We start from the raw sequence: 20,309 nt of genomic DNA on the forward strand, positions 1-20,309 counted from the left end.
AGAAAGAATGTAGCTCTTGAGCGATTAAGCTATTTAGTTGATCAAATTGCGGGGCAGCGCTAAAATGTTTGTTCCTTAATGTCTGAGTGCGGCCGCAACGTGATCTGTGTGAGTGACTGAGCGTGTATGTGCGTTAGATACAGAAGACAGCACATTAGTTTAGAACTCTTCTGATTTTTTTTTTTTTTTACGTTAGAGAGTGTTAATTTGTGCAATGATAACCTACCAGCAATGTAAATATGATTTTTAAAAATATATTAGAATAAGTACATTACAATATACATTTATTAGAACAAGTACATTATTTATGGGCTTAAAAACAAGATGCAAAAAATCTGAATATTGTACCTGGTGGGGAGTGCCCAATGTAAACATGAAACATATGCCATTACCTATATTGTACTGTGGTACAGTTATGGAGGCCCTTCATAATGCAGAGGTCAACTGCCTGCTCTGCCAATAGTTCGAAATGTCAACTGCAGTGTTTAATATACTGCTGTTTTACTAAATTCTTCTGAGGTGAAATTCAGTGCAGTGCCGTATCTTGATACGTATCGTATCCTCTGTATTGTATCGTGACTTTGCTGGTGATACACAGCCCTAATCAGGGCCATTTCTAGCCAATTTGATGCCCTAGGCGAAATCCCTATTGCTCCCCCCCACCAGTTGCTTGTCACATTCAAATTGGTTGTCATAGTAACGACACTAATTTGTGGAGATTCAGTGCATTGAGTTCCACAAATCTGAATGCATTATTTGTAAATTGACTGTTAAGATAAACATTTTGCACAATTTAGTATCTGTAATATCATTGTGTTGCCACTAGATGCCTGTATAGCCCTATGTAACAATCCCTAGTGGCTAAGACATTGCACATAATTTACACATAAATCACACATAAATTAATTATATTACATTTGGTTTGGATACTATATACTATACTACTACATATTGTTTAGATATTATCAATGACTACTTTTTTGTCTTTATCTGTTTTTTGTTCAATTTTTGTTGTTGTTGTTTCTTGAAACATTGATTTAAAGTGTCACTTATTGCATTATTATTTCAGTCAAACCTATAAAATCCCTTTGCTACCCCAAACTACATAACAGTGGCATAAGAGTAACCAATGCAGCTACTTAATCATTTGCTACTCGTTAACGCGTTAACATCCCCTTTAAATAATGTTACGCTCTGCCCTGTATGACACTGCTCCCATTAAGCGCTGTTGGAAGTGAATGAATTGATTCAGCATTTCGACACCTCCGTAAGGATGCATTTAACTCGACAAAGCGGTCTAATAAAAATTTTACTATACAAATATTTTTTTATTGGATGGTAAAGTTTATATGGGAATATTACATGACGCGCTGATCATTTAACAATGCATTGGCGCAAAAAACGCACACCTTTTGGACAAATCTGCCACAAATATTTGGACAAATGTGCCACAAATACTGCCTAAACAAAATACTGATTTTGTGCACTTTATTTACTGTACCAATATTTTCAATTGGCCTTTGAACTTCGCTTTATCGCATGGCAAAAAATAGTGTTACCTTGCCAAAGCACTGACAGAGCCCACTGATCTAATGGCGTTGTTGAGCGTTCCAAATGCAAACTTTGCATGCAACAATCAAGCAGCAACTGACAGCCCTCTGATCTAGTGGCATACAGGCATCGTCAGATTGACAGTACTCTAGCCCAATAATGTTGGGGGATCCAGTGGGGGTGGCAGTCATATTTCAGGGTGACCGTGCCACTCTTTATCACAACCCTGCTAAAAGTGCCAATATGTGCGCTCATTGGCGCCCTAGGCGACCGTCTAGCTCGCCTATGCCTAGAAACGGCCCTGGCCCTAATGCATATACCAAACAAGTAAATATAGTGGGTAATTTTCTTCCAGTCTGCTTTCAGAAAACATTTCAGCAGCTCTCACCTGAGACAGTCCATGTGAATAGCCTGGCTGGCTTTATATTCCCCCTGATTGTCCTTCTGGAAGCCGATCTCCCGATGCATACTTAGGCCAAGTTGGGCCGCTCTGGTCTCTATAAATGGCCTGAGGACACAGAGACACAAATAAACCATGGGCACATGCTATTTGTAAAAACACAAAATCGTCAACACAAGTAAATACCATATAATAACAAAACATTATAGGGAAGCAGCAAGTTTTTATGTGATATAATATCAGTCTAACACAAAACATGTCCCACCAGTCAAAGAAATCTCCGTTGTAAGTGACAAAAATGTTCGGCTTGGTCTCATGGATGTGTTCAAACCATCTCTGAATGAGAGAGGCCTGCAAGCAGACAGAACAGGTCAGAAATAAGGAGGGACAATATTTACCAAACTACAGAAAATATGTCTGACAATTGACAATACCAACTGTGGCACTCAATAACAGTCTTGTAAACAATGCATATCATAAACTGTTCATCCTCACCTCATCAGGTTCATTAAATACAGTGAAGGGGCCCTCGTATTCAGGTTTTGGGGTGAACTCAAAGTCCTCAATGTCCTCAGAGACTATTTCTCTGTTTGTGATGAGGAAGCCCTGTGGAAAAAAAGTACACGAAAGTATATTACAAACCATGTTAATTATTAAACCCATCAAAGACTAAATTTAAGCACAGCATGAATAAAACGGTTATGTTATGACTGAACAATCCGACAGGTAAGAATGCAAAAGACATTACCTGCCCATCTATCATGTACGATATCATCATGATCTGGTCTGTTTCAGCATCAGGAAACTTCAGAGGGAGTTTAGTGGTCTCAATATCGAACGCCAACACTACCGGATCCTTAGACAAACAGAGAAAAATACTGCAATGATTCGGGGATTCTTAATAATTCATGCAGAATCCTCAGTGCATAAAGCTAAATGACATAATCAAAACAATCTTAACCAGAGACCGTCTAAAACAAAACTTTCAGGCATCTACATTCTTTAAATTTGCTTTTGATTTGTTGATTCTTACAGGTCTTTCCACAAGATCATCCCTGCGCACAATCTCAGGAGGATAGGCACTTCCTCTGTACCGCACATTGTACCAGTGAGCCTGTCAGAAAAAAGAGCGGACAATCAAGGTCTCATTTGAACATTAAACACACCTTATAACACCTATATAAACATGTAGCCTGTTTCTTTACCACATGAATCTTCAGGTCAATAGAAAGGCGGACATGATAAGGCACATCATATTCCCGCATGTCTATGATGTTGTCAAGCTGCTCAGTCATTTTCTTCGATGTGCCATCCTCATCCTCCGTCACCACGCTCCCACCAACCAAAGCACTGTAACACACAAAATAAGCCTTATTTTATTTATAGTACCAAATAACAATAGTCATCATTGTCAAGTGCACTATGGAAAGTCTTACAAGTGAATTTCTTGAGGGTTTTTTCCCCCCTTAAAGCTTAACTTATTTTCAAAAAGTTTAAGACTTTTGCTTTTTTAAAAGTGCCAAAGTGTGACTACCTGGACAACATGCTGGTATAGGCATCATTGGACTTCTCTCTCTCTCTGTTCTTGCGGACAGCAGGTGAGATCTCCCTTTTCACTTTAATAAGATCGTCCACCGTGTTAAAAGACAGTTTGATGTAATTCCTCTTCAGGCCCACCAGGTGATTAGGCTTTAAAGGACAAAATGGTTGACATTATAGAGCAGAGGTGCCCACACTTTTTACTAAGAAGTGTCAGAAATCAAATGTGGGCCAAATGTTGCATTATATCCAATAATATTAAATATATATAAATTAAACTTAGGCACAGGGCTCGACGCTTACTTTTCTTTTTAGGAGCACTTGTGCTCCTAACTTAAAAAATTTAGGAGCACGTTCAAAATTTTAGGAGCACCTTCTAATCAATAATCCAAAATGTTATCAAAAAGTAGCCTTCCCATTACGAGGTAATATTTGACTCCTCTAACTTTATTAAAAGTATGTCATCTTTTGTCAAATTCTTAAATTATATTTTATAAGCTTAACAACAGAATAAGAGTAGAATAAGAAACAAGTTAAAAATCAAATGAAATCAGTATTAACAAAAATAATTTGTAGAGGTGGCACAGAAGAACACAAAAGTGTTGTTTGATGTACTTTCAGACATTTAATGAGGTTCAGAAGTGGAATGAGTGCAATTAAATCCATGATGATATTAATGTTTTAAATATAAAATTTTGAATATAGAAATATTAAATGATTTAAATAACTGAAAAGATACTTTAAAAATGAAACTAAAACTGCCAGCAGGTGGCGGCAAGTCACTGATTTTTATCACTGAATCATTCATTCAATTGATTCATTCGAACGGCTTATTCATTCAAGAGTGACTGTCTTTATGAATGGGTAATCATGAATCACTGACTCACTAGATTCGTTTAAAAAAACTGTTCGTTCATAAACGAAACACCGCTGTGTTTGAATGGAGATGCGCAGCGGCTGAGCTGTGACTTTGTTTTTAAACTATTTTCGAAATATTTCGAAATACAACGAAATAGAGCAAAATCAGACAATAGTGTTATAGTCAGACAATGTAAGTAACTTAAAATTAACTTCTTGTTTATTGAATTGTATTGTATTAAATCAGTTATCACATTTACAAACTCCCTTAAAAATCATTCAAAGCTGTCACTCATCATCTTAGTTCATCGCGAGCTCACATTTATAATCAACGAAGCTCTCTACACTGTGTGATGAATCTCTTATTTACACCCTGTCTACACTTTGCTTATGAAGGATTGGTGAGATATGTCTGATACATTACTCGACGCTGCAAAAACACGTAGAAAGCTTTGAAGCTTCCATGAGCGCAATCACAAGTATGATGATGAGCGGGTCAGTCACACTGGTGCTCCTAAAATAAATTTCATAGTCGCACGCAGTAGTTTTCAGTCGCAAATGCGACTGAAATGGTCGCACTGTCGAGCCCTGCTTAGGCATATTCTCTAGTACAATGCAAAAATAAAACAAATGTCAAACAAAAGTATAAATTAGAAATGAGATGCTCCAGTGGAATGATTTTTTTCTTCTCCTATTTTTTATTATTTTTTTTGCTTCTTTTGTGATATGACATGGCAGACCAAATCAAAGATCATCATGGGCCAACTAGCCCTGCTTTGGGCATCTCTCGGTTAGACAGTAAAAACAAAAAGGATCAATAAATGAACAAAGTTAAAGGTAAGCACTAATAAAGAGATTATGGTTCATATTGAACTTATATATTGACATCAATCACGCAAACAAATCAGTAGAATTGTTTACCTAATGTATAATAGAACTTTACTTACCAGATCTAAATCTTCCTTTGGGACAACTTCAAGCTTCACCACTTTTCCCTGGAACTTCTTTGACAGGAAGGAGATAACCTCTCTTTCACAGTTCTTTAGAAAACACAAAAATTTGGATTGATCATTCAATCAATTCAACCCAAAGTGTTTTCATTCAGTGCAAAAGCTTTAAACTCACCTTTTTAGTGGCTATGTAGAAATACGGCTTATAGGGAAGAGCAGCCTGTGAGGGGACACGTACACAAAAAGATGAAATTTACAAAATCAGGATCTCTGTCAACATAAGATATTCTTTATCCTGCTCTATGTCAATGTGATTCAGGATAAAATACACAACCGTTCAAAAGTTTGGAACTCAGTAACTTTTTTTTTTTATTTTTTAAATAAATGAATACTTTTATTTAGCAAGGATGCATGAAATTGATCAAAAGTGACAAAGACATAAAAAGTGAAGTGAAGGCATGTATAACGTTACAAAATAATTCTTAAAATAAATGCTGTTTTTTTTAACTTTTCTATTCATCAAAGAATCCTGGAAAAAAGCGTTATGGTTTCCACAAAAAAATATTAAGCAGCAAAAGAGTTTTCAACATTGATAATAAAATTAAATGTTTCCTGTGCAGCAAATCAGGATATTAGAATGAATTCTGAAGGTTCATGTGACACTGAAGACTGGAGTAACGGCTGCTGAAAATTCAGCTTTGCATCACAGGAATAAATTACATTTGATAATACATTAAAATAGAATATTTTGTAATATTACTGCTTTTAGTGTATTTTTGTTCAAATAAATGCAGCCTTGGTGAGCTTAAGAGACTTCTTTCAAAAACATGGATGAACTTTTAGTATTACGTTTGAAATCAATATTTTTATTTGCAAACTGCTGAAATATTACACCTTGAATCTGCTTCCATCCTCCTGTATAAAGTAATAGTCCACAGCACTGATCATCCGCTTGTCATCATCCAGAATCTCAGTCTGAGAAGAAATACATTGTGCAATGTTTAAAACCTTCATGACAGTTGGCAAGATAATCAGTAAAATGTCACTGTGTTGACTGTCTGACATTCATTCTTACCGGGTGCATGTTGATCAGCCATCCCGTTTTCTCCCCAGGCTCCTTCATCCGTTCAAACCCAAAGCGCTCATCCATCCCATCAGTGAACTGACTGCGCTCCAGCCTCTTGACAGCGGACAAAGCTGATGCATCATCCCTAAAAAGCAACAGAAAATTTACTGCAACAAGATTCAACAGCCATTTTAACAACTGTAAAAGCTGCTAAATTATTTTCTTTAATTCTTGCAGAATCATCTTACATTCAGTTTTTATGACTTGTATTAATTGAGCACATTGCATGGATTTGTACTAAAAACAATTTGTTATACACAAATGATTATTTTTTAAAGGGGTCATATGATGCTGCTAAAAAGAACATTATTTTGTGTATTTGGTGTAACGAAATGTGTTTATGCGGTTTAAAGTGGCTTCACGACATGGCGGCAGCGGCAACAATACTACAGCGAGATTAAAAGTTACGCCTTCTTTCTTTGCGTGAACATTTGGGCGACGTTATGCAAATCTTCCCACATAGTGAGGTAGATATGTGGGGGCGTGTTAGAACGAGCCGTTTTAGGTAGGCGTGGTTGACTTTTATAAAGAATATCTCTTTGGATTTGAGACTTTAGTCTTTGCAACTTTACAGATCTTCTTTATGCACCAAGAGCTTGTAACACTCCAAAGAGAAAGGACAAATTTTAATCGCATCATATGACCCCTTTAATTAAAACTACTAAAAACATTTGTGTTGCTCATTGAAATAAAAAAAATGAAATAGATAAATTATTAGATTTTAACCATTAAATAAATGTTTTAATGTTTCTTTGGCAAGTACTAAAATTACTAACTGAAAATAAAATTAATGAAAACTATTTTGAAATGTTTTTTTTAACCAATAGAAATGACAAAAGCACATAAATAAAAAAAACTAAAATTTGGAAATATATAAATAAAAAAACATTAGGACCAAAAAAAAAAGCTATTCAAAATGTTGACAAACAATTTTGACCATTTATCTGGCTGTAATATACACAACTAAGGTTATATAGATTTATCCTGAAATTTGTATGTTGGAGAAATATGTTAATTTGTCAACAACACAAACACCGTCTGCTCTTCCAAACCGTACCACATATAGATTTAATTTATAACCAAGATATATGAAAAAGTATCAATTAATTTTACAGTAAATGAACACTAAACTATATAGTCTGAAATATGTCAATATTACGAACTTACTGCTGGTTGTCCTGATCTCCACCTCGGTCTGCTTTATATCGCCAACTGTTTTGTAAAACCATAACTGACAAGTATCTTCAAGACTCAAATCAGTCACTAAATACAGAAGAACTAGTTAGTTAGATAACAGTTTCACTGCACACAACTCGACCGTCACACACTTTCAGCGCGAGTTTATGAATTTTCAGCTGCTCGCATATCACTAATGTCCTACCAACAACGATAAAACGTCATATCTCCTTAAGCATTTACATACAATTCGCGGTGTCACTGGTATATAGAATATTATTGCAAATATATATTTCCGTTGTTCATTCGGTGCCGCCGCCAAAGGAATTTGGCGCGTTTTGTGTCGTTGCCGCGAGCTCCAGTCACCTTCCTGCTTTACTCCCGCCCCTCATAATTTCAACCAATGAAAATGCAACCTCACGCGTACGCCATCACGTTACTACTTTTATTTATTTATTTAATCTAGTACATCTAAGAATTGGGGGAAAAACGAGGTTTTGGTTATAAAATGACATCAATTCTAATAAATAAAATATGTGTACTTAATTCTGTGTGATTTTATGTTGTCGATGACGTCTAGTGTACTCTCCTCCAATCAAAAGCCGCGAATCTGCGCATGTCAGGTAGTCTCGTCTCCTCCCTTGACGTTTGCATCACAAAAGCTAGAAGAGATGCAAATTTTATTTATATGTATTTCATAATATTATTTCTTTCTATCGACGCGTTGAGGTTTATTATGTTATGTTCTTTTCATATTACGATTTCTATTATGCTTTTAGATTATTACACAGTGGCACATGATCAGATACAGTTATAGCTAGGTTAACGTCAGTCAGACTGAAGGTAAGATTGTAAACAATCATAATCTTTCAGACAACATGATTCAGATGAGCCTGGAACGGATCATACATTCAGGCAACTTGCAAAAAAATTAGATTTATTCGTCCTAAACGTGATCCTTCGGCTGGACTAAACCTTGTTAGATGTGAATTGAATGTCATGGTTTCCTGGAGCCATGTCTTGTAAATCCAAAGTGGCTCCCAGTGTTGATTTTGACCACAGCTGCTCTGACAGTGTTGAGTATTTGACACTCAACTTCGGGCCTTTTGAGACCGTCCACCGCTGGAGGAGGCTGCCACCATGTGATGAGTTTGTGGGTGCAAGGTACACTTTTTATTCATAACAGTTGTTCTTCATCTTTAGGTAGATGTTTTATTTTCAGCTATAAAAACTGTGTATATTGGGTTTTGTTTCTTGAAGGCGTAGCAAACACACTGTTGTGGCATACAGAGATGCCATCTACGTCTTTGGAGGAGACAATGGGTGACTATTTGTTTTTCCTTACTTCCTTATACTCCAAACCGTACAGATGGATCTCATATGGGTGATCATTTCTTTCAGCAAGAACATGCTTAATGACCTGTTGCGGTTTGATGTGAAGGACTGCTCATGGTGTCGGTGAGTGTTGAATGACAATCGCAAGGTGGATGTGCTTAAATATGCTTTTATGTGGCCTCTTATATCTATATATTTATGTCCTTAAATAGGGCGTTTACTACTGGCACCCCACCAGCACCAAGATACCACCACTCTGCTGTTGTGTATGGAAGCAGCATGTTTGTGTTTGGTAGGTTTTCAGTGTGCCATTTAATGTCATGTATTCCTTTCCTGTGTGTGTAATGTTTTCTTGCTTGTATTTTAGGTGGCTACACTGGAGACATCTATTCAAACTCTAACTTGAAAAACAAAAATGATTTATTTGAGTACAAGTTTGCCACCGGGCAGTGGACAGAATGGAAGGTGGAGGGACGGTAAATCATATTGATCATTACTCTTATTTTCTGTAATCCTCATAATTGTGTTATAGTCTGTCTGACACACAATTTTGTTGTTAATACTTTTTTTTTTTTTTCAGTCTGGTTGCCAGATCGGCTCATGGCGCCACGGTCTATAACGACAAACTCTGGATTTTTGCTGGATATGATGGAAATGCCAGGCAAGTGTATTAGTGTATCTTTACACAGCTTTGAATGGCAAATATACACTGAACAAAATTATAAACGCAACACTTTTGTTTTTGCCCCCATTTTTCATGAGCTGAACTCAAAGATCTGCGACACAAAAGGCCTATTTCTCTCAAATATTGTTCACAAATCTGTCTAAATCTGTGTTAGTGAGCACTTCTCCTTTGCCGAGATAATCCATCCACCTCACAGGTCTGGCATATCAAGATGCTGATTAGACAGCATGATTATTGCACAGCTGTGCCTTAGGCTGGCCACAATAAAAGGCCACTCTAAAATGTGCAGTTTTACTGTTTTGGGGGGTCTGGGGGGGTCCGAAAACCAGTCAGTATCTGGTGTGACCTCCATTTGCCTCACGCAGTGCAACACATCTCCTTCGCATAGAGTTGATCAGGTTGTTGATTGTGGCCTGTGGAATGTTGGTCCACTCCTCTTCAATGGCTGTGTGAAGTTGCTGGATATTGGCAGGAACTGGAACACGCTGTCGTATACGCCGATCCAGAGCATCCCAAACATGCTCAATGGGTGATATGTACGGTGAGAATTCTTGCCATGCAAGAACTGGGATGTTTTCAGCTTCCAGGAATTGTGTACAGATCCTTGCAACATGGGGCCGTGCATTATCATGCTGCAACATGAGGTGATGGTCGTGGATGAATGGCACAACAATGGGCCTCAGGATCTTGTCATGGTATCTCTGTGCATTCAATAAAATGCACCGGTGTTCGTTGTCCATAACATACACCTGCCCATACCATAACCCCACCGCCACCATGGGCCACTCGATCCACAACGTTGACATCAGCAAACCGCTCACCCACACAACGCCATACATGCTGTCTGCCATCTGCCCTTACACGTGGTCTGCGGTTGTGAGGCCGGTTGGATGAACTGCCAAATTCTCTGTAACACCTTTGGAGACGGCTTATGGTAGAGAAATGAACATTCAATTCATGGGCAACAGCTCTGGTGGACATTCCTGCAGTCAGCATGCCAATTGCATGCTCCCTCAAAACTTGCGACATCTGTGGCATTGTGCTGTGTGATAAAACTGCACATATTAGAGTGGCCTTTTATTATGGCCAGCCTAAGGCCTAAGTGCAATAATCATACTGTCTAATCAGCATCTTGATATGCCACACCTGTGAGGTGGATGGATTATCTCGTCAAAGGAGAAGTGCTCACTAACACAGATTTAGACAGATTTGTGAACAATATTTGAGAGAAGTAGGCCTTTTGTGTACATAGAAGTCTCAGATCTTTGAGTTCAGCTCATAAAAAAATGGGGGCAAAAACCAAATTGTTGCGTTTATAATTTTGTTCAGTGTAAATACGTTGTAACATTAACAAATCTATTCCAACATAAAACTAAGGGATTTTTTAAATGTTACTCTGTCAATATATATATGAATCCTTTTTTTGTTTCCAACAGGCTAAATGACATGTGGACCATCAGTCTTCAGGATCGTGAGCAGGCATACTGGGAAGAGGTGACTATATTTGCATAAGTTTAATTCAAAAACAGGATTGTCTAATTATTACACCGCCGTTATTACACCAATTTTCACATGTGTGAATGATGAATAGTTTTGAAGACATTTTATGGCTAATCCTGAATTAATTCCAGTAACAGAAGAAAATGCAAACATGACCCAGATGTTTACTGCTAAATCTGTAGGTGTCAACATCCAAACAGCAACATAAAATGATGGATTTTGTAAAGATATTTGACATTAACTGCAGTATTTGAACATATATATATATATATATATATATATATATATATATATATATATTAGATTGTGAAAAAAATTCTTAAAGGCTATCCATGATGGAAAGTTTTTATTGATATTTTTGAACTCCATATCATCAAATTAGGTAATATTACACCTTTTTTTTTTTTTTTGCAAATCAACACAATTATTTACTTTTTCAAGATGCAGGGCTGTGTTATTTGATTTTAATCTTTTACTTAAGGATTTGTGTTCACCTTAAAGTTGATAAAATACACAATTCCCTGCCAGTAAACATATAACATGTTGGATTGTTTCTGATTTACTGCTTTCTTTGTTTCCTTTAGATTGAACAAAGTGGTGAAATCCCACCTTCCTGTTGTAACTTCCCAGTAGCTGTATGTCAGGATAAGATGTTTGTTTTCTCCGGCCAAAGTGGAGCCAAGATCACTAACAACCTCTTTCAGTTTGAATTCAAAGGCCACATGTGAGCACGGCAAAGAGGATGCAAATCAACACAATTATTTACTTTTTCAAGATGCAGGGCTGTGTTATTTGATTTTAATCTTTTACTTAAGGATTTGTGTTCACCTTAAAGTTGATAAAATACACAATTCCCTGCCAGTAAACATATAACATGTTGGATTGTTTCTGATTTACTGCTTTCTTTGTTTCCTTTAGATTGAACAAAGTGGTGAAATCCCACCTTCCTGTTGTAACTTCCCAGTAGCTGTATGTCAGGATAAGATGTTTGTTTTCTCCGGCCAAAGTGGAGCCAAGATCACTAACAACCTCTTTCAGTTTGAATTCAAAGGCCACATGTGAGCACGGCAAAGAGGACCTTGATTAATGTCATTTTATGTGTAATATGCACACGTTTTTATTATGTCAAGTCACATTTATTTATATAACGCTTTATACAATACAGATTGTTTCAGAGCAGCTTCACAGTAATAAACAAGAAAAACAATGTCGTTGTGGCAGAGTTGATCAGTTATGAACCAATGTCAGTTTCAACTATAAAGCAGCTCTACAGAAGACAGTAGTGTCATTTTTCAGCTCAACATTACAAAAAGAGGAACTATACATTTTTTGCTTTTAATAAGCAGTGTATTTTCTGTTCAGATGGACCCGGATTCCAACTGAGCACTTGCTGCGTGGCTCCCCTCCGCCCCCTCAGAGACGCTATGGACACACCATGGTGGCGTTTGACCGTCACCTGTATGTGTTTGGAGGGGCAGCAGACAACACTCTACCCAATGAACTGCACTGCTATGATGTGGACTCACAGACATGGGAGGTCATTCAGGCCAGCACAGACAGCGAGGTATGAGAGAATACAGAGGAATTTGACTTTGAATTACCGTAATTACAACAAATTTATAAACAGGCATTGAAAATTGATGCTTTTGTTTGTTTATTTTTTTTAAGAGATAAATACTTAAATTCAGCAAGCATCCATTTATAATGATGTGTTTGTGAAATGATGTTCTTTTACATTTTCTATTCATTAAAGAATCTAAATAAAGATGTATTATGGTTTCATCAAAATATTAAGCACCACAACTGTTTTCAACATTGATATTGAAATATTTCTTGAGCAACAAATCCATCACATTAGAATGATTTCTGAAGGATCATGTGACTGGTGTAATGATGCTGAAAATTCAGCTTTGCATCACCGGAATAAATTACATTTTAAAATATTTTGAAATAGAAAACGGGTATTTTAATTGTAAAAAATTCACCATATGACTGTTTTTACTGTAGTTTTGATTTAAAAATGCAGCCTTGGTGAGCATAAGGGACTTCTGTCAGAAACATTGAACAAGTCTTACCAACCCCAAACTTTTGAACGATAGTGTAGGAACCATATAAAAACGCACACTGTTTAATTAATTTACATTTAGTCATTTAGCAGACGCTTATATCCAAAGCGACTTACAAATTATAACAATAGAAGCAATCATAACTAACAAAAGAGCAACAATATGTAAGTGCAAATGACAAGTCTCAGTTAGCCTAATGCAGTACACGTAGCAAGGTATTTATATATACTGTGTATATATATATATATATATATGCATAAAAAAAATTATATATATATATATATATATATATACTCGCACACACACACACAAAGAAAAACAAGTAGAAAGAATTGAAAAAATAGAAAGCTAGTTTTTTTTAATAAAAAAAGAAGATAAAGTAGAATTAAAATAGAATATAATTTATAAAAAAATAAATGTATATGAAATAATCTGAACAGTTATAGTACCTATAAATTCATAACAATAGCATAAGCATCCATGACCCAATTCTGGATGTTTTCACCATTCATTTTGATGAGTTAATTGAGTTTCTTAGTAGTTAGGGAAAAGGCTTTACCTTTTGGTCTGTGGTGTGTAATCTATAATTTAGAACTGTGATGTCGATATCTTACAGATGCCAAGTGGGAGGCTGTTCCATGCAGCAGCTGTTATCCATGATGCCATGTACATCTTCGGGGGGACTGTGGACAATAATGTGCGCAGTGGAGAAATGTACAGATTTCAGGTAAGGGCTTGACCTCCAGAAATACATCTGCTTAATCTAATGCAATTTAACATACCATATTATTCTAACTGTTCTTGTCTTTATTACCTTTTGTCCTAGTTTTCTTGTTATCCAAAGTGCACACTTCATGAGGACTATGGCAAACTGTGGGAAAACCGCCAGTTCTGTGATGTAGAGTTTATCTTGGGGGAGGTCAGTTTGAAAAGAAAAAAAAAAATCTGATACACACTGTCATTCTGAAAAATTGTCAATAGTTTTAGTAATAAATCGCCTCTTCTAAACTGTTTGTGTTTACAGAGGGAGGAGAAGGTCCTGGGTCATATTGCCATTGTAACAGCTCGCTGTAAGTGGCTCCGCAAGAAGATTCTGCAGGCGAGAGATCGACAGAAACAGGTCTGTTTCATTTCCATTTTTTGCATGTAGATATACATTCATTTAAATGTGCACAATCATAATAAAATGTGATTGAGTCATTTCTGTATGCATCTTTAAGGAGAAATTAAAATGATTTGTATTATTATATATTATTATTAATTATTTAAATATAATTAAATGTTTATTAAATATTAGATGTTATATTTTTTTTTTTAGCTGTTTAACGTGCACTATTTTTATTTGGATTATTTGCATTAAATTTATTTTTTAAATTCTCAGTATTGTTCCATTTTATGTATATTCTCTTAAGGAGGAATGAAAATTCCTGTCCAAATCTGTTTACTTTTGGCCAGTCAGAATGTACCTTTTTTTTTTTTGTAGAAGAGTAAACTGGAATGCGATGAGGAGAGTGATGAGTCTGGCTCAGGCAGTCAGAAGGACAGCTCTGGAAGGTCCTCAAGAGGTCCTCCTTTACTGGAAGTGTCAATTAGAGAAGCAGACGCACAACCATTTGAGGTTTTGATGCAGTTCCTGTACACAGACAAGATACAGTACCCACGTAGAGGTAAGTTACACTAAACACCTGTTTACCTAATATGACTTGTGTAGGTCTGCTTAATAAAAGTTGAGTGTCATAGGGTCATATTTTCTTCACGTCTCTCCTCAGGTCATGTCCAGGATGTGCTGTTGATCATGGATGTGTATAAACTTGCTCTGAGTTTCAAACTGTCGAGACTGGAGCAGCTCTGTGTTCAGTACATCGAGGCATCTGTGGATCTGCAGAACGTTTTGAGTGTGTGTGAAAATGCAAACAAACTTCAGCTGGACCAGCTCAAGGTAAAGTTGAAGTAACACACACCTGATCACAAAATAATCTTGTCAGAAAGTCAAATTCTCTTTTGTATCTCTATATTTCTGCCCCAGGAACATTGCCTGAACTTTGTGGTGAAGGAAAGTCACTTTAACCAGGTGATCATGACCAAAGAGTTTGAGCACCTGTCCACTCCGCTGATTGTGGAGATAGTGAGACGCAAACAACAGCCTCCTCCCAGAGTCTATTCAGATCTGCCGGTGGACATTGGTAAAAATAAACGCATCTACTATTTTTCCTTTCCCTGCAAACACAAGCTTTCAGGACAGATGGAAAATAGGGCATATGACTCCCAAAAAATTATTTTGTTTCAGGCACATCTCTGGTGCAGGACATGAAGGCTTATCTGGAGGGGGCGGGGCATGAGTTCTGTGACATTATCCTTTTGCTAGATGGTCATCCGCGCCCTGCACATAAGGCCATACTTGCTGCTCGCTCCAGGTAATGAACACAATAGTCACCAGGGCCTATAACAGGACCTCAACAAAGACTCGCTTTGCGTGTAAAATATTAAAGGGGTAGTTCACCCAAAAATGAGGTTCAAACAAACAGTTGACAGTAGCCATTGGCCATACTATTTTTTTTCCCATGTTATGGAAGTCAATGGCTACCGTCAACTATTTGGTTACCAACATTCTTCAAAATATCTTCTTTTGTGTTCAGCAGAAGAAGGAAACTCCTACAGGTTTGAAACAAATTGAGGGTGAGTAAATGATGACAGAATGTTCATTTTTGGGTGAACTATCCCTTTAAAAAGATGTGTATGACTGTGTTCTTAATAGACCACATTTACATTTAAACAATGGGCCTCATTCATTAAATATATGAGTAAATTCGGAGTAATTTGCCCATAAAACAGACCTTCCTGAAAACTCTCCTCTGGATTCACAAATGCTTCGTAAACCTCAGATTTGATAGTTAAACGTGTATGTTAATGAATTCCAATCATTTGTAAATAGGGTGCGCGTGCACGCTCATTCACAAGTAGCATAATCCCTGCCTAGGAATTACAGCTATGTGAGATATGTGTCCAGGAACACTGTGGAATCTTCTGGACTCCCTTCTCGAGTTTGGTTCCAGTATATTGCATAAATGCAAAAAATATAGGCCATATGCCTAACAACAAATATTCAATTAACGTGTGTCCACCAAAGCATTTGTAGCTAGCCGGAAAAATGGCGGGCGCTCTTCTGAAAACGGCCAGCTGGTGGAGCCTGAAAACGCTTTGGTGGCTTTGGAATGACGATTTGGAGTCATTCAGTCTATGGTCATCCAGCTGAGACGCTTTGGTTTCTATGATTTGGAATATCCATGGCAGTAATGTATTACTAGTATCTGATTTTGAAGAATATTACTGAATATAAAAATGCAGTAACCAGCAATATTAACTTCTCCATTGTTGTTCCGATTGTTGTACGAGTAGGATGGTTAAGTCAGTGCAGTATTTGTCCCGACCCTCCTGGACGTTTGGGTAAAAAGTGACCGTGACGAGGGCTGTTTTACCCATAGTTGAACAGTTTTCAACTCTCGGCTAAAAAAAAAAAATGACAAAGCAAACAAACTTTTATAAATATATATATTTTAAATATTATTATGGTAGTGCATCAAAATGCAGTGTCATCCATTTGCCAGAAAGAACACAGAACGTTTTATGCACCATCTACACGTGGTAGGGAGCAGGTGTAAGTTACCTTTCTTTCATACCAACTAACATTTTGAAAATGCAAACATTTTCATGAATTCGAAAGTTTACGTCAGAATGGCTTTACGAACGATTTACACAAAAATTTGTTCTGCTCGTGTTTCATGAATGAGGCCCAATGTCTGTAGAAGTGAATGATTTTTTTTTATCCTCCAAATTGTAAGACTTAATGATTCAGGTAAATCACAGTATAGTGTATATTAATATTTTGAATACATTTTTATTTCAATATTTTCCATTTTTAATAATGTTGTTGTCAGATTTTTTTTGGACTGTTTTATTTTTTAATTAATATTTTTATTTTTATGTCAGTTTTAGGTTAGTTCTTTTAATTTTAGTACTTCAGGTTAATCTAAATGAAAATGAGAAATTTTGCCTTGGCAGCTAACTGAAATATTTATTGAAAGTGTAACTGAAAGATGTTTTTTAATTATTATTATTTTGTTGATTTTTTTTTTTTTTTACTTTTTTTACAGTTTTAACAAATGTGTTTTAATAGTTTGGTTAACAACAATAACACTGCTTTGGATATGCAGTAAGTGATCTGGGTATTCCTTGAACAATATGCACAGTGTTACTTAATTATTTAATTTTTCTACATAAAAGCTAGTCAGCCATTCCAAACCTGTCTTGATTATTTTGACTGTGTCTTTTAATAATTTACCAGTTGATTGCCTTCTCAATTCTTTGACAGTTATTTTGAGGCCATGTTCCGCTCCTTCATGCCAGAGGACGGGCAGGTGAACATTTCAATAGGTGAGATGGTTCCAAGTACACAGGCCTTTGAGTCCATGCTGCGCTATATTTATTATGGGGACGTCAACATGCCTCCAGAGGACTCGCTGTATCCTCCTTACTGCCTCATGTTCTTCATTTTATAGCATTATATGCAATCTTTATTTTTGGTAATGCTTTTGACACCCTTTTCTATTATTATTGTTATATATTTTAACAAATATGTGTCATATTAACAAACATTTGGACAAAGCTCATCCCACTTGCAAGAGACATGATGCCTCAAATAGTGTAGCTGTTAAGCAGAGGTGTGCTGTTACTTTACGTTCAGACTTGCAATTTTTTTTTGGCGGATGTAAAAACAGATGGAAGAAATCCATGGATTAAATTGGAGTTTAAATTATTTGTTTGCCCTTAACTAGCGCACAGATACCTGTTTGCAGCACCTTATTACTACGGTTTCTCCAACAACAGACTGCAGGCCTACTGCAAGCAAAATCTGGAGATGAATGTTACTGTAGAGAACGTCTTACAGGTATATATCAAATATCATACACTACCAATCAAAAGATTGGGGCCAGTCAGAAATGAAAGGAATAGTTCACAACTTCACCTTCAAACTTCAAAATGTACACATCCTCAGGCCATCCAAGATGTAGATGAGTTTGTTTCTTCATCGAAACAGATTTAGAGAAATTTAGCATTACATCACTTGCTCACCAATGGATCCTCTGCAGTGAATGGGTGCCGTCAGAATGAGAGTCCAAACAGCTGATAAAAACATCATAATAATCCACAAGTAATCCACACCACTCCAGTCCATCAGTTATAGTCTTGTGAAGTGAAAAGCTGCGTGTTTTTGATAAACAAATCCATCATTGAAGCATTTTAACTTCAAACTGTTGCTTCCAGCTAAAATATGAGTCCTTTATTCATGGTATAATATGAAAAGATATGAAAAGTTGTCTCGTCTGAATCAGGAGAGAAAAATACAGAGATCAAGCACTCTTTACAAATGAAAACAGTCCAAAACAGTTGTAAACAAATACCTTTTCACTTATGGAAGCTTTATTATTGATTATGTCCATCAGATATTAAATGCTGGTGTTTTGAACTTTATGCTCATCAAAGAATCTTGAAAAAAATGTTTCATGGTTTCCACAAAAATATTAAGCAGCACAACTTTTTCCAACATTTGTAATAATAATAAATGAGCAGCAAATCATATAAGAATGATTTCTGAAGGATCATGTGACACTGGAGTAATGATGAAATTCAGCTTTGCATCACCGGAATAAATTACATTTTAAATTATATTCAAATAGAAATATCTCCTTTGGTACTATCATAACATAACATTCAAACCATTCGATGATCAAGAACTGCATTCGCATGCTATCGCCTTTTTTGTATCTTCAGATCTTGGAAGCAGCTGATAAGACTCAAGCTCTGGATATGAAGAAACATTGCCTGCATATTATAGTCCATCAGTTCACCAAGGTGGGTGTGCTATTGACCACAGCTCTGAGCGTGTGCTGGCTGCCTCGCCACGGCTAGAAACACGTCACCAAGATATTCAGTGCCACGTGGATAGCCTCTACAAACTGTTAACTGTGTACGATATTGCAGTCATTTTATTAATACACAGATCTGTTACTACTAAAGGCTTTTTATTGTGTAAAACACTTAAGTTTGATATGCATTTTGGCCTATTTAATCATGACCAGTGTTATCAATCAATTAAATTAACTTCAGTAGTCATAAATTGTCCCACTTTTGGTTACACCAAACAATTATAGTATTTTTAAAATGCCAGTGAGTGCCTTTGTGAACATAATTCCCTAAACATATTTGGCATTCTGGTCTATTTAGCCCTGTTAGCTTACCAGTTTCTTTTTGGCTGTTTATTTGCGGTCTCTTGCATGGCCTGTGTTGTTTACCTTTTATTTCTTTGGTTCTCCTTCCTTCCCTGAAGGTGTCCAAGCTCCCCAACCTGCGATCGCTCAGCCAACCGCTGCTGTTGGACATCATTGACTCTCTGGCATCCCACATCTCAGACAAACAGTGCACTGAGATGAGCTCTGATATATAGTCTCTCCTCCCCTTTCACGTCCCATCCCTTATGAACTTTTTCATTTACGCTTCCACTCCATTTCCTACCCTTTTCATCCAGAACCTCCTCCCAGCCCATATAATCCTGCCCCACACCCCTCCTCAATGAGATTGGGTCCTGTTTGCTGCTTCACGTTCCCCTAGATTTTATTTACCTAATTGTGTAGGAGAGACATGCTGGATTATTGTACAATTGCTAAAAGTTAGACTCGCATTTACATTCGTTTTAATGTGCATATATTTTGGACAAATACCTTTATTTGGTAGTGCACATCAAATCTGTCGATGGCCAACAATGTTGTTTAATTGGACATATAGTTGTGTGTCCCACATAATGAAAGCTTCACTCCTTATAGGGTGAATCTCACAAAAACGTGTCCAGGTCACTTTTCATTTCAAAATCCAAAGAAATGACATATTGCATAAAGAAAATTAATTAAAAAAATGTTGCCTTTTTTTTATTTTTATGACAATTATGAACATTTTCCCTCTAAATTACTGTAATGAGTTCAGATATTTCACTTTTTCAATAGTTGTTTTCATTGGATATATAAAATATAAAAATATCAAAGTTAATTAACAGATTAACAGCAATGCAACA

General features: G+C 36.5%; 2 protein-coding genes across 2 annotated transcripts in view; one reads left to right on the forward strand and one right to left on the reverse strand.

The window, feature by feature from the left end:
- Nucleotides 1-7,983, reverse strand: part of LOC107599635 (DNA polymerase epsilon catalytic subunit A-like) — a 34,206-nt gene extending 26,223 nt beyond the window's left edge. Inside the window, exons 1-12 of the mRNA XM_016291285.1 lie at nt 7,592-7,983; nt 6,374-6,509; nt 6,193-6,273; nt 5,474-5,518; nt 5,296-5,388; nt 3,486-3,640; nt 3,157-3,301; nt 2,985-3,065; nt 2,700-2,807; nt 2,447-2,557; nt 2,217-2,302; nt 1,940-2,059 (exon numbers count right to left, since the gene is read on the reverse strand). Of these exons, the coding sequence (XP_016146771.1) occupies nt 1,940-2,059; nt 2,217-2,302; nt 2,447-2,557; nt 2,700-2,807; nt 2,985-3,065; nt 3,157-3,301; nt 3,486-3,640; nt 5,296-5,388; nt 5,474-5,518; nt 6,193-6,273; nt 6,374-6,509; nt 7,592-7,653 (1,223 nt within the window). The 5' untranslated portion in view covers nt 7,654-7,983. The remainder of the gene's footprint in view (nt 1-1,939; nt 2,060-2,216; nt 2,303-2,446; nt 2,558-2,699; nt 2,808-2,984; nt 3,066-3,156; nt 3,302-3,485; nt 3,641-5,295; nt 5,389-5,473; nt 5,519-6,192; nt 6,274-6,373; nt 6,510-7,591) is intronic.
- A 238-nt stretch (nt 7,984-8,221) lies between these two features.
- lztr1 (leucine zipper like post translational regulator 1) lies at nt 8,222-20,140 on the forward strand. Its single transcript, XM_016291265.1, has 20 exons — nt 8,222-8,764; nt 8,861-8,923; nt 9,002-9,058; nt 9,148-9,227; nt 9,303-9,411; nt 9,516-9,596; nt 11,057-11,114; nt 11,705-11,844; nt 12,483-12,684; nt 13,803-13,913; nt 14,013-14,105; nt 14,211-14,306; nt 14,670-14,853; nt 14,956-15,125; nt 15,213-15,369; nt 15,474-15,600; nt 17,556-17,705; nt 18,026-18,131; nt 19,016-19,096; nt 19,572-20,140. The coding sequence occupies exons 1-20, from the start codon at nt 8,595-8,597 to the stop codon at nt 19,686-19,688; spliced, it is 2,352 nt and encodes a 783-aa protein (XP_016146751.1). The 5' UTR covers nt 8,222-8,594; the 3' UTR covers nt 19,689-20,140.
- Nucleotides 20,141-20,309: the final 169 nt, after the last annotated feature.

The sequence above is a fragment of the Sinocyclocheilus grahami genome, unplaced genomic scaffold (genome assembly GCF_001515645.1).
Source record: "Sinocyclocheilus grahami isolate Dianchi unplaced genomic scaffold, SAMN03320097.WGS_v1.1 scaffold269.1, whole genome shotgun sequence".
In the NCBI taxonomy this organism is placed as follows: domain Eukaryota; kingdom Metazoa; phylum Chordata; class Actinopteri; order Cypriniformes; family Cyprinidae; genus Sinocyclocheilus; species Sinocyclocheilus grahami.